The sequence below is a fragment of the Ictidomys tridecemlineatus genome, chromosome 7 (genome assembly GCF_052094955.1).
Source record: "Ictidomys tridecemlineatus isolate mIctTri1 chromosome 7, mIctTri1.hap1, whole genome shotgun sequence".
Lineage (NCBI taxonomy): Eukaryota > Metazoa > Chordata > Mammalia > Rodentia > Sciuridae > Ictidomys > Ictidomys tridecemlineatus.
Window position 1 is genome coordinate 181,256,425 of NC_135483.1, and position 12,275 is coordinate 181,268,699.

Here is a 12,275-nt window from a genome sequence, read left to right on the forward strand (position 1 = left end):
TCTGACTATTCTTTCTTTTTCTTTAAGATAAAGGCATTAAATATACATATTTTAAAATAGATGATGTATGGTTCTCCTTGAAAGTAATTAAGATCATTAATTGGAAAGAAAAAAAAATCTAATGAAATTTGGAACCGCCAGGTGACAGGAGCTGCTTAATCCAGTACTGTCCCTGTTCCCCGCGATGGCACAGCACAGAGATGGCGTTACATGCTGTAGACAACAGAGAGTACCTGTAAGGATCTGTAATGTGGACAAAGGGCCCTCTTCAGAATGAGCACTGGAAATAGGTCAGTTCACTCTCTAGGGACGGTGTCTATACAGCCTCTAACAAAACCAGGCTGTCCCAAACCCCTGGTAATAGAATTGTTTACCTTTATACAAAGAAAGCTGGGAAAGCACCAAAATCTGCATGTGGTGTGTGCCCAGGCAGACTTCGAGGGGTTCATGCTGTGAGACGTGAAATCCTTATGGGATTGTCTAAAACAAACAAACAAAAACAAACAAAAAAATATGTCAGCAGGGCCTATGATGGTTCCATGTGTGCTAAATGTGTCCGTGACAGGATCAAGAGTGCTTTCTTTATTGAGGAACAGAAAATTGTTGTGAAAGTGTTGAAAGCACAAGCCCAGAGTCAGAAACTAAATAAAACAATGAAGCTTCTTTGAGCAATAAGAAAAAAGAAAGAAAGGAGCAGTTCAGCTCGTTGTGCGTGGCCTTGTTGGTCTTGTAGGTGAGCAGGGTCAAGGGGCTCTTCTCATGGGGCAGATTCCTGAACACCCACAAGTGCATGAAGTTTTTACCACCAGTGTTCACCTTGATGAAAAAGTTTGTGCCTGCTACCACCTGGCTCTTGAAGGACACAGCCTTTAAAACAGGGAACTTCTGGTTTTCTTTTTTCTTCCAGCTGGGACTTCACCTGGTTGGTGATGTCCTGCGTCTTTGCTGTGGCCATCTATGTGGCTCTGGGAACCTGGCACATACTGGTGGTGGAGCGTACAGCCAGGTGAGAGTATGGAACCAGGCTGATAGGACCAAATGGCCCTTCCTGACTATTCTTAACAATCTTTTTATGAGGACAGGAACCAAATACACTCATAGAATCAGGCACAGTGGAGCATAGGCTTACCAAAATGCAAGAATGAATGAGAAAGAAAGTTGTAAGGGGGGAAAGACGGATGAGTGGCTATGGTTAGTTGATTCGTTGAGAACTGGGAACAAAGGGATATGACTGGTCTAGTAGTTTTGGGTTTAGCTATGTCCTTGAAGTGAGGGTAGGCACAGCGGTATAACTGAGACTCTGTGTTACCAAGAACTAGTCAGTAAATTTCTCTGGGTTGTTTACCTGGGTGAGATGTGGTGTGGCCATGTCCCAATTCCTTAGAGCAGTCCAATCTTGATACCTGCCTGTTTGCTTACATCTATGAGTATCCAATGAATATGAAAGTGCTTTGAGGAAAATAAAGTTCTGTAAATAGGACCTTCTTGTGTTCAGTTGGGCTGAGTATGGGTCATCAGATTACCCACTCTCTTTTCCTGTTCTGTTTTGCTTTGGTACTAGGGATTCAACCCAGGGGTACTTTACCACTGCGCTATACCTCCAGCCTTTTCTCTTTTGAGACATGGTCTTTCTATGTTGCCTAGGCTGACCTCAAATTTATAATTCTCCTGCCTCAGCCTCCCAAGGAGCTGGAATTATAGGCATGAACTTCTATGCCTGGCTTCCACTCCCTTTTATTGAAAAAATTTATTTATTGATTGATTCTGAGGATTGAACCTAGGGCCTAGAACATGCTAGACATATGCTCTACCACTGGACTACATCCCCAGTCCTCCCACTCCTTTTTAAGATGTTAGACTATCAGAAGCAAACCAGCAATTACCCTTAAATGTTAAATGTGTGCATACTTTGATCTCAGCACTGCTTGGTTAACCCTTGGGGCACAATGGATGGGATAGCTCTGTCAGGGCTGGAGATCTTTTTTTTTTTTTTTTAACTTTTTTTAAGAGAGAGAGAGAGAGAGAGAGAGAGAGAGAGAGAGAGAGAGAATTTTTTTAAATATTTATTTTTTAGTTTTCGATGGACACAACATCTTTGTTTGTATGTGGTGCTGAGGATCGAACCCAGGCCGCACGCATGCCAGATGAGCGCGCTACCTCTTGAGCCACATCCCCAGCCTAGGGCTGGAGATCTTCATAAGATCTTCGTAAGACTGCAGGTCTAGGCCTGTGTGGCATGAGGGATGGAAGGATGACTGTGGCAAATATGGAGCCCATTTCCCCATAACTTGAAGGAAGGACAACTGGACCACACAGCTTGGCTAGGATGTAAGTGGGGAAGGCTGTCATTCCAGCTGTGTCCCACCTTCCCTATTTCAGGAATAACCAATGGAAGGAAAACCAGACAGAAGCCAGCCTTCTACCAGCCTCAAGGACTTACCCCCACTTCTCTCTCTTGAGAGTCTTTGACCAGTTCCCGCCCCCCAATTCTGCTTCAAGACAAGCTCACAGAAAGAATCACATAAAGGTCCACTTTAATGATATTTGGGTCATCAAAGATCTGCCCCTCTGAAGGGCAATGGTGAGGGCACTGAGGAAGGAAAGCTTCATATGAGGTCTCAATCAGCAACAAGGCTGTGGCCTGCAGTAGGAAGTGGCCCAGAGTATTCCTGAAAGAGAAGAAACAGGGATTAACCTGGAGTGTTAGTCCCTCTCACATGTCCTCCTTTTCCAAATGCTTCAATAAAGTAGGATTTAAGTAATTCTTTTTTGCAATGACTCAGCCCAGCAAGTGACAGCTTGATCCTTGGCTCCCACATATAGTTCCTCTTCCTGCTGTGATTCTCCCTCAGGTTGGGGGCTGGAGAAGAATGGCAGCACTTTGTTTGCATTCTTGAAAGTACCACGGCAACCAATTCCCCACAGGTAGGTCCTTGTCACTTATCTCTGATTATGTTGCCCCGGCAACCAATCCAGGTTTAAGAAGCCCAGCTGCCACTTTATGGGAGTAGAAGCCGGTTTCCTGGGAGAACATGAAGGGCTGAAATGCAGGTGGCCTCTAGATGAAGGGTGTGGCCAGTGGAGGGACCACCCAAGTCCAAGCTACCTCCATCTCCCTGGACCAGGTCAGCTGGCCTCTCCATTTTCATTCTTACTCTTCTCAACACTGATTCTCCAACATCACTAGAGTGGCCTTTTAAAATCATATGTAATGTTACAATATTCCTCTCCTTAAAATACCCTAGTTAACCTCCTATTGTACTTAGAATAATATCCAAACCTTTCACTGTGATTCGTGAGGCCTCAAGTGATCAGTCCTGGGCCGCCTTCTCCAACTTCATCTTATGATAGTGACTTTTCTGTCTGTTCCTCTGATATACCTTAGTATTCTAGTCTTAGGGCACTTGTGGTTGCAATGATTTCTGCCTGGGATGTCTCTCCTTTATATCTTCTTCTGGATTTCACCTTCTGATAGTTTAAGTCTTAGTCCAAATAAAGCACTATGGAGGCATCTGATGTTTGGAACAGCCCCACCCCTGCTACAGTCCTTGAGAGGAAGAGCAGGACCTATGTAGGGGAAAGAACTGGAAATCATGAGACCTGGGTCCAGTCCTGGCCCTGCCATGAACATTTTGCAATCTTGACTAAGTCTCGTAACCATCCTGGGCCCCAATTTCTCATCTATAAATATAGGTGGGAATATTAGATGGGTGGTTTCCAGTATAGATTCTGAAGAGTTCAAAGATCCCAAGGATCTTTGACAAGGAGATATCTCCGAACCTTACTCAGGTGACTTGCCCAGGCCACAGAGTAGAGCAAGGCAGGGACTAAATATGAGGCCTCAGGGTTGTGTTTCCCACTTATCCAAAGGAATTTTGCTATCACTTGATGAATACAAAGGAGTATATGGTAAAAGGAGGACCTTCTTATCTAATTTTGAGTACTCTGAAGATTTCAATGCCTATTGTAAATTCAATGGCCAAGTGAGTTATGGTGGCTTACACCTATAATTCCGGCTGAGGCAGGAGGATTGTTAAGTCAAGACCTCAACAACTTAGTGAGACTGTCAACAACTTAGCAAGACACTGTCTTGAAACTTAAAAAAAGTAAAAAAGGACTGGGGATGTTGCTCAGTGGTAAAACACCTCTGGGCTCAATCCCTAGTACCACCACTACCACCACCACCACCACCACCACCAACAACAACAAACTCAATGGTGATGCATGGTCTTGTAGTTCATCTCCTTAGAAGTTCTCAGCACCTGCACCATGTCCCATTCCTCACCTCTCATATGGATGCCTTATAAGTAGTCTTTGAGAGATACAGGAAAGCAGAACTACCCTTTGTCAGGGAAAGGAAAAAAAATTTTTTCTTCACTTAGTTGTTATCACCCCAATACCCATTTTCTCTTTCATACCTGCCACTCTTATTTAAACAAGTCCTTGATGATTCCAACTTCCTTAGAAACAATGAGTCCCTCACCTTGATGGGATTGGTCACCTCTTGTTTTAGGGCCTTTGGAACCACTTTGGAGGTAACGCACTGATCTCTGTTCAACTTGGACACTGGGCTCTATAGGCAAGAAGGCAGGAGTCAGAAAGGAGGCAGAAAAGGATTAGAGGATCCCAGAGGGAAAGTGATGGGTTCAAAGTCAGGGAGTCATAATTCCTGGGAAGATGCATGAATCTCACCTTGGGAAATAAGAGTTGAAGCTTTTCCTCTTGCTTGCCCCTAGAAGACACAAGAATGACAGTGGGCCGAGGCTTGCTAACCCACCAACCCCCCTTTTCAGGTATAGCTAAGTATCATGGGATTATTCCCTGATGGTCCCCAAAAGGACTTCTGAAGCAGCCACCCATAGTACTCCTGGTAGCTCCTACTCACCATTTTAGGACTGTTCCTTCCCTGCTCTGTGACTGCCAGATAGCAAGGGCCAACCACAGGCCTCACATACCTCATTGCAGTGGTTTTAGTGGGGAAAACTGCCTTTCCATCCTTCATGCATGCATCTTGGGGGTGAAGCAGGCTGATGTGCTTCATCTTTTGGGTCATCACATCCTGGGTGGTGTCTTCCTTCCAAAACAGACCTGCAGGGTGAAAGGATGGAGTGAGTTGCCACTTGGAACACTGACAGGGATCATGGAGAGGTTTCCCTCAAGTATGCATGGGATCACATTGTGTGGAGAAAATTAAATAAGACGTGTATAAAAGATGCTTAGCTTAATGCCTGGCATGTAATATTCAATTAAAATTCTGATTAGTTTCTTTGCTGACTCATTTGATGCTACCGTGAGGATTTAATGAAATTAGGAATGTAAAGAGTATTTAGAAAACTCAGAGGCAGTAATTCTCAAGCTTTAGGATGCATCAAAGTATCTTTCAAGGCTTATTAAAACTCAGATTCCTGTTCTCAAAATTCAGAGTTTCTGATTCAGTAGGTCTGGGATGGAAATCAAGAATTAATATTTCTGACGAGTTCCCTATTGATGCTGGTGTTGCTGGTCTGGGATGCACTTTGAGAACCACTGCTCTGAGACATGATAAGCACAGTAGGCATTAGCAGTAGTGATATGAACTTAAGGCAGATTTTCTATCTGACTTTCCCCTCCCCCATTCACAAAATTCTGCTCTAAGGAAGGGTCAGCATCTATCTCCAGTGGACTCCCTTTTATTCCTCTCTTCTATTTGTCAGATACTTTTCCCTGCTTCCTACACAGAGGCTGAGGTATGTGCATGTGCTTCTGGCTGAGTTCTGGCTCAGGAAAAACTCAGATAGTGCCAGGGAGTTGAGTCCCCAGGAATTTGATTAAGGCCTCTCTCAGGAGTTTCTTCTAGAAGCATCTGCAAGGCTATTCCAGAGTGTTCAAGTGCAAGTAGCTCATCCATCTAGATCCATCTCCACTCCAGTTTCAAGTAGAGACATTTGACAAAGAGAAACTGTCCCCAGGTCAGATAGCTCCTCAATGCTTGCCCCATATCTGATCAGGCCCCAACCTCGGCTCTTTGGCTTATACTTACCTTGAGGTACAATTTGGTGGAGTATGACTTGTAACTGCCGGAAGACTGAAGCAGTAAATCCTTGGACGGGCCAGGGCTGTCCTGCTCCTACTTGGCTCTTACAATCTAAGGGCAAAATAGTGGAATCAGCAAGCAGCTTGCCCCGAATCCCAGTGGAAGAGACGCAGTTAGCTTCTCTTCCCCCGCATTCCTGAACCAGGCCCTTTCCCCTCTTCAGGTCCTCTTTTTTCCAGTTCCCCTTCCCCCCATCACCACCTGCCCTGTTCTTCAGTCCCTGGGCCTCATTCACCCTTGGTGTAACTTCCAGATAGGAACCAAGCTTATAGGCAAAGAGCAGCCTGTGGATGTTCAGGTGAGGAGAGGCTCAGAAAGCTACCTCCTAGGATGGATAATCGATGGATGGTGTAGTACTGGAAGAAGGTGAGCTCCCTCTTAGAGAATCTTTAGAAGGGTTAAGGGGAAGACTTGGAATTTTTAGAGAAAGTATCATCACCTCAGAATCTTCAGGAAATTGGATCCAGGACCACCACCCCCACAACAAAATCCACAGATGTTCATGTCCCTTATAGAAAATGGCTTAGTATTTGCATATTACCTATGAACACTCTCCTGTATATTTTAAATCATCTCAATTACTTATAATATTAAGCAAAATGTAAATCGTTGTTTACTGTATTGTTTAGGGACTAACAAGAAAAAAACCTGTACATGTTCAGTACAGACACATTTTTTTCCAAATATTTTTGACTCACAATTGGTTGAATTAGAAGATACAGCACTCCCTCAAGTAGGACACGCAGACCCGGAGGGCCATCTGTATGGATATGTATAGGAATTGAGAGTATGGATACTTCTACTGAAAGCTAGAACTGTGCATAAGGGAAAGGGAGATTTGAAGAAATACAGTCCCTAATGCCAAACACACCTTTCTTATTACAGATAGATGGGATAGGAAGTCCACTGAGGGCGGGTGTACTGGGGATTGAACCCAGGGGCGCTTTACCGTTGAGCTATACCCACAGCCTGTCTGTCTGTCTGTCTATCTATTTATTTTAAGATAGGGTCTCGTTCAGTTGCAGAAGCTGGCCTCAAGTTTCTGATCCTCTGCCTCAGCCCTACTGCGTCCGAACTTTTTTTCTTTATTTTTAAAACAAATCTATCATGGAATTATCATGAATCTTTCTAGGCATGTCTTAGAAAAGGGAATTCTTCCTCTTCATATGGAGCCCTAATAACAATTTCCTGGCCTCAGGAAGGAGTGAAACCTCCAGAACTCCATGGTGAAGCAAAAGAGCTTCAGGAAACGGAGATGATTCTCTGAGATCCTGGAGCGGTGACAGGAAACGCCCCGCTGAGACCCTGCGAGCGCCTGGCGCTGCCCGTGGTGCTGGAGGGTCGGTGAAGCCTGACGTGGAGGCGGAGCTGGGCTTGGCGGTCCTTCCCCAGCACCCTTCATCACATCCGCCACCAGGCCTCCTCCCACAGCTCTTTGGGAGTCTTGTGCGTAGATCTCTAAACCCAAGATCGGGCCGGAAGAGTGGGCGCCAAACTAGGAGTCTGCTGCTCTCTCCTCCACGTGGTCTGGGCATTCTCCGCAGTCCCTCTCCAACCGCGTGAGTCAGCGCTGCGGCTCCCGCGATGGCGCAGAGCAGAGTGGGAGGAAGAAGGATGTTCTCCTTCCCCTCCCTCCTGATTTACCCGTCGTCACCCTTCCTTCTTTGGAAATCGGATCACAGTCACTAGACTGTGGTCCTACGCTGAGCCTTGGTCCGTCTCTCGACGTAGCCTTCTCTCTGGAGCCAGGACCCCATACCCGAAGACCAGCCCTCCTGGTCCCTTGCCAACACCTAACCCAGGCCATCTCTTCCCCGGCCCCTCAGCAAGTCTGGCTTCTCCTGTAGCCGCCTTTTCACCCATTTGTCTTCCTGACCTCCTCCCGAATTCCCAGTCTTCCCTTGAGCCCGCTCCCCTTGGGTCCAAGACACCACAGACATCCCAAGTCCACCTCTTTCTGCGATGCTCTCTCTATACATTCCTCTCTTCTCATGGGCCCGAACACATTATTTTCCTCCTGATTTTCCTCGCCTTGAGGCCTCCTGACCCTCTTCTCAGAATTGCTCTGGCCCTGCCCGCACCCCCCCCCCAGGTCTCCTCCTGACCGTGGCCACTAATGTCGCTGCAGCCCCCTGGACAGCTGTTCAACAGCAAGAAGCAGACGAGCAGGTGGAGCCCCCCGGGTCCCCCAGGCAACAGCCGGCGCTGCATCCTCTCGGGATCTACGCGCTCACTCCCCCGCTCTAAGTCCTAGTGAAAGTGGAGACAGCCGGCAGAGGGACTGTGCGGGGCTGTCTGTCGCTTTCCACCGGTTAGAGACGCGGGATCTGCGTAGCCCTCCTGTGCAACTCGGCCAATCGCTAGCGGGCCCTGCCCTGGAAGACGCCTACCCAATTTCTCCTTCCCCTTATCACCTCCCTCCACCGCGCACCTTCTGGAATTTCCAGTTCCGTTCCTTTTTATAATTTTTAAAAATTATTTTAAAAAGTTGTAGATGGACAAAATACCTTTATTTGCTTATGTTTTATGCGGTGCTGAGGATGGAACCCCCTGCCTCACACTAGCTAGGCAAGCGCTCTACCATGGAGCTACAACCCAGCTCCCCTATCCACCCCACTCTTTTTTTTTTTTTTTTAACAGAAACTGGGTCTCAAGGACCACCACCTTTATTTCCAGTGCACCAGTCCAAAGTTAGAGAAAATAATCGCATGTAAGATGTAGGTGGGAAATTGTGCCTACCTCATGCGTGTGTTGTGAGTCATAAATATGAACTGAGACGGAACAGTAGATCCTCAATGAATTCAGTATATTTTTGTTATCCTTGACCGTTATTTTATCCTCAACCATCTGAAAACCTTTAGCAATCATATGGTTCTGACCTGCAAAATATATTGCACATCCATCCACTTTTTTCCACATCTTTTGCCATCTCTCTAGTCCAAACCACTGTACTATTTTATAGAGGTCTTGCAATAACTAACTGGCTAACTGACCACTTGCTTCCAATGTGTATTTGTATGATAGGTGTGAGCTTTCTAAACCCTGGACTGGCATTTCAATATAATTTTTTTGTTGTACTCTGGACGTTTTAGGTTGACATTGTTAACGCTCTGAGTTACATTATCTATCTTTAAAAAGGGTTGTTTGTTCTGGAAGAAAAATAATTTTTTTTTTTGTAGAAAGCCTTGATCCTACAGCTGGTCAGAACAGGAGTATTTCAGTTCTGCTTTTAATCCTCAGCCATATCCTTCAGTCTTGGGATATGGTAATTTCACCTTAGGTGTGGTCCTTTCAGAATTCTACAGGAAACCCCAAGGTGTTTACCAATGCCCTCTAATTTTATGGGTTCTGAACTCCAGACTTGGTCTCCCTAATACTGTGGCAGCTGACAAAAATCCCTGTTCAGCTATCTGGCTTTCATATTAGATTCTTTGAAATCTCACCCTGTACCTGTGCCATTTAGAAGATTGATAAGGATTTGAGGAGAATTTGTAAGTAAATTTTGGAATCCCTCTCTGTAGATCAGTCATTTTCCCAAATTTTGACCTCAGTTTCCAGGTGCTGTGACATTTTTGTACACCCAACTCTACTTCTCAGCCAGTAAAATGTCCCTCCTGTAGTACACTTTCTCTGTGTACTACAGTATGAACTGTGAAGTATCTTTAGAGGGAAATCCTGTCAAATATGGGCTTCACCTGGTGAGGCTTCCCTTTTTCAAGGATTATAGACCCTCTCATTTTTCTTGCTTTTGGTTGGTCTCCATGCTTACATACAGTTATTTTTATTTTTATATTTGGTCTGGAGTATATATTCAATGTTAATAGGAGGATCTGACACAGCTGTTTTGCCCTGCCACAAACTGGAAATTTATCTGGTTATCAGTGATTGTGTGCTAGACATATTATTTTTATTTTTTATTAGAGCATTATAGTTATACATAGTAGCTGGGTTCATTTTGGCAAAATCACACCTACATGAAATTTGATTTCTATCCTCATTCTCCCCACTTTCCTTCACCTCCTCCATCCCTATATATTTTTAAAATTTTTAAATTTCTTCTTTTTTTTTCTACATGACAGTAGAAATATTTTAACTTATTGTACGTGATGTGGCGTTGCATAGTCATGTACGCATATATGAAAGTAGGAAAGTTATGTCCGATTCATTTTACAGTTCCCTCTTCATATTCTCCTTCCTCTACAGATCCTCCTTTCACTTGTTTATTGATTGATTTTTAAAAAATAACTTTTTATTCTATTTATTTATTTTTTATGTGGTGCTGAGGATCTAACCCAGTGCCTCACACATGCTAGGCAAGTGTTCTACCACTGAGCCCTAGTCCCAGCCCTATTCATTGATTTTCGATAGGTACTTTCTATATACATAAAGGGGAAATTCCCTTTAGCACATTTTTATATGTACAAAATGTGATTTGTTAAATTCATTCCATATTTCTTCCCTTTCCAGTCCTTTCTTCCTCACTCTTGATCTATTTCTTCTATTCCACCTACCTTCCTTATATACTTATTATATTCAATTCCTCAACACCCTGTTTTCTTTCCCTTCTTTTGTTCTAGCTTCCACATATGAGAGAAAATAGTCAATCCTTGACTTTCTTTTTTATTTTTCTTTTCTTTTTGGTACTAGGCATTGAACCCAGTGGCACTTAGCCACTAAGCCATATCCCCAGCCTATTTTATTTATTGAGACAGAGTCTCCCTAAATTGATTGCACAGGTCCTTGCCAAGTTGCTGAGGCTGGCTTTGCATTTGCAATCCTCCTGCCTCAGCTTCCTGAGTCACTGGGATTATAGTCTCAACTGCAACTCAATCAACCCTTGATTTTCTGAGTCTGGTTTCTTTCACTTACCATTATGGTCTCCATTTCCATCCATTTACCAGAAAATGCCATTATTTCATTCTTCTTTATGGCTGAGTAAAACTCCATTGTGTATATATACCACATTTTTTTGATCCATTCATCTATTGATTGACAGCTGGGCTGATTCCATAATTTGGCTATTGTGAATTGTGCTACTATAAACATCAAAGTGGCTATATCACTAAGGTATGCTGATTTTATTTTTATTTTTTTGATAAATACCAAGGAGTGGGGTAGCTGGGCCATATGGGGGTTCCATTTCTAGTTTTTTTTTTTTGAGGCATCTCCATACTGCCTTCCAGAGTGGCTTACTAATTTGCAGTCCCACTAACAATGGATGGCTGTTCATTTTACTCCACAGCCTTGCCAAAATTTATTATTCTTTGTGTTCTTGATAATTGCCATTCTGACCAGAGTGAGATGAAATGTTAGTGTTTTGATCTGTATTTCCTGATTGTTAGAGATGGACACATTATTTCTAATTATTTTATGGAAAAATTTGAGGCCGAGGAGCAAGTGAGTATGAACCTGCTTTGAAAAGTATAAAGCTCCTGTTGGCCTTCAGGTGGGATAAGCACAGTAGGTATGTTCTTCTCTCTCTTCTAAGCTTTCAGTCTGCCAGAAGAATACCTATCAAAATATGTGCATAAGCATTGACACTGCACTTCACTTTTGCCATTTATTGCATGGGGACTCCAGTGCTGAGGGCAATACCCTCAGAAGACAAGGAGGTTCTATTGAACTTGGGGTCCACAGGGAGGAAATTTCTTCCCACAGGATAAAAGACCCCCATGGGAAGATGTGTGGGATGACATCAGTCTGGCAATCATAAGATAGTTTATGGTGCTCTGCCTGTTCTCAGGATCCTTAGGTTGATACTGTCTCATTATCTTATCAATAGACAACATTTGGAATGGAACCTATATTATAGGTGTCTTAAAATTGTGCATCTCCCTTTGCTTAACTTACTAAAGAATACATGTATTAGTACATTGCACAAGGTTATTTCCATAAGTGAGCAAATTTACAGAATTTCAAGATTTTTGAGTGAAGATTTGCAGATTTCCTAGAAATTTAGGAATTACAATCTGGGGAAAAGCTAGCATAGCGCTTTACCACTGAGCTACAGCCCCAGCCGCTTAGATTCCATTTGTACCAAGGAAATGTGCTATTCCTTTCCCCCTCCTCAAATGTCCCCTCTGTATCTGTACTGGCCTTACATATTTTACTTCAGAGGCTCTGGCTGAGGCCCACTCTTTTGCTTCCAGATAGGTTCAAAGAGTTTCCAGGAAAAATCCAATAGCAGTTTTTCCTAGAATGG

General features: G+C 43.9%; 1 protein-coding gene across 2 annotated transcripts; it reads right to left on the reverse strand.

Moving 5' to 3' along the window:
• Window positions 1–2,517: 2,517 nt before the first annotated feature.
• Resp18 (regulated endocrine specific protein 18) lies at window positions 2,518–8,408 on the reverse strand. Of its 2 annotated transcripts, none has more exons than XM_005330560.4 (6): window positions 8,179–8,408; window positions 6,020–6,124; window positions 4,956–5,088; window positions 4,693–4,732; window positions 4,484–4,573; window positions 2,518–2,669 (listed from the first exon to the last, which is right to left on the reverse strand). In XM_005330560.4, the coding sequence occupies exons 1-6, from the start codon at window positions 8,282–8,284 to the stop codon at window positions 2,619–2,621; spliced, it is 525 nt and encodes a 174-aa protein (XP_005330617.2). In that variant the 5' UTR covers window positions 8,285–8,408; the 3' UTR covers window positions 2,518–2,618. The 2 variants fall into 2 exon arrangements, with proteins under 2 accessions (XP_005330617.2, XP_077874184.1); XM_078018058.1 differs by lacking the exon at window positions 8,179–8,408 and adding an exon at window positions 8,025–8,145.
• Window positions 8,409–12,275: the final 3,867 nt, after the last annotated feature.

Bases quoted from the DNA above. Each gene is read 5' to 3' on its own strand.
- Resp18 (XM_005330560.4), bottom strand. From the start codon at position 8,284: ATGCAGCGCCGGCTGTTGCCTGGGGGACCCGGGGGGCTCCACCTGCTC. The intron at 5,089-6,019 runs GTAAGTATAAGC...TTCACCCTGCAG, and splicing joins CCACCAAATTGTACCTCAAG to GTCTGTTTTGGAAGGAAGAC. The intron at 4,574-4,692 runs GTGAGATTCATG...TCTTGCCTATAG, and splicing joins TTCAACTCTTATTTCCCAAG to AGCCCAGTGTCCAAGTTGAA.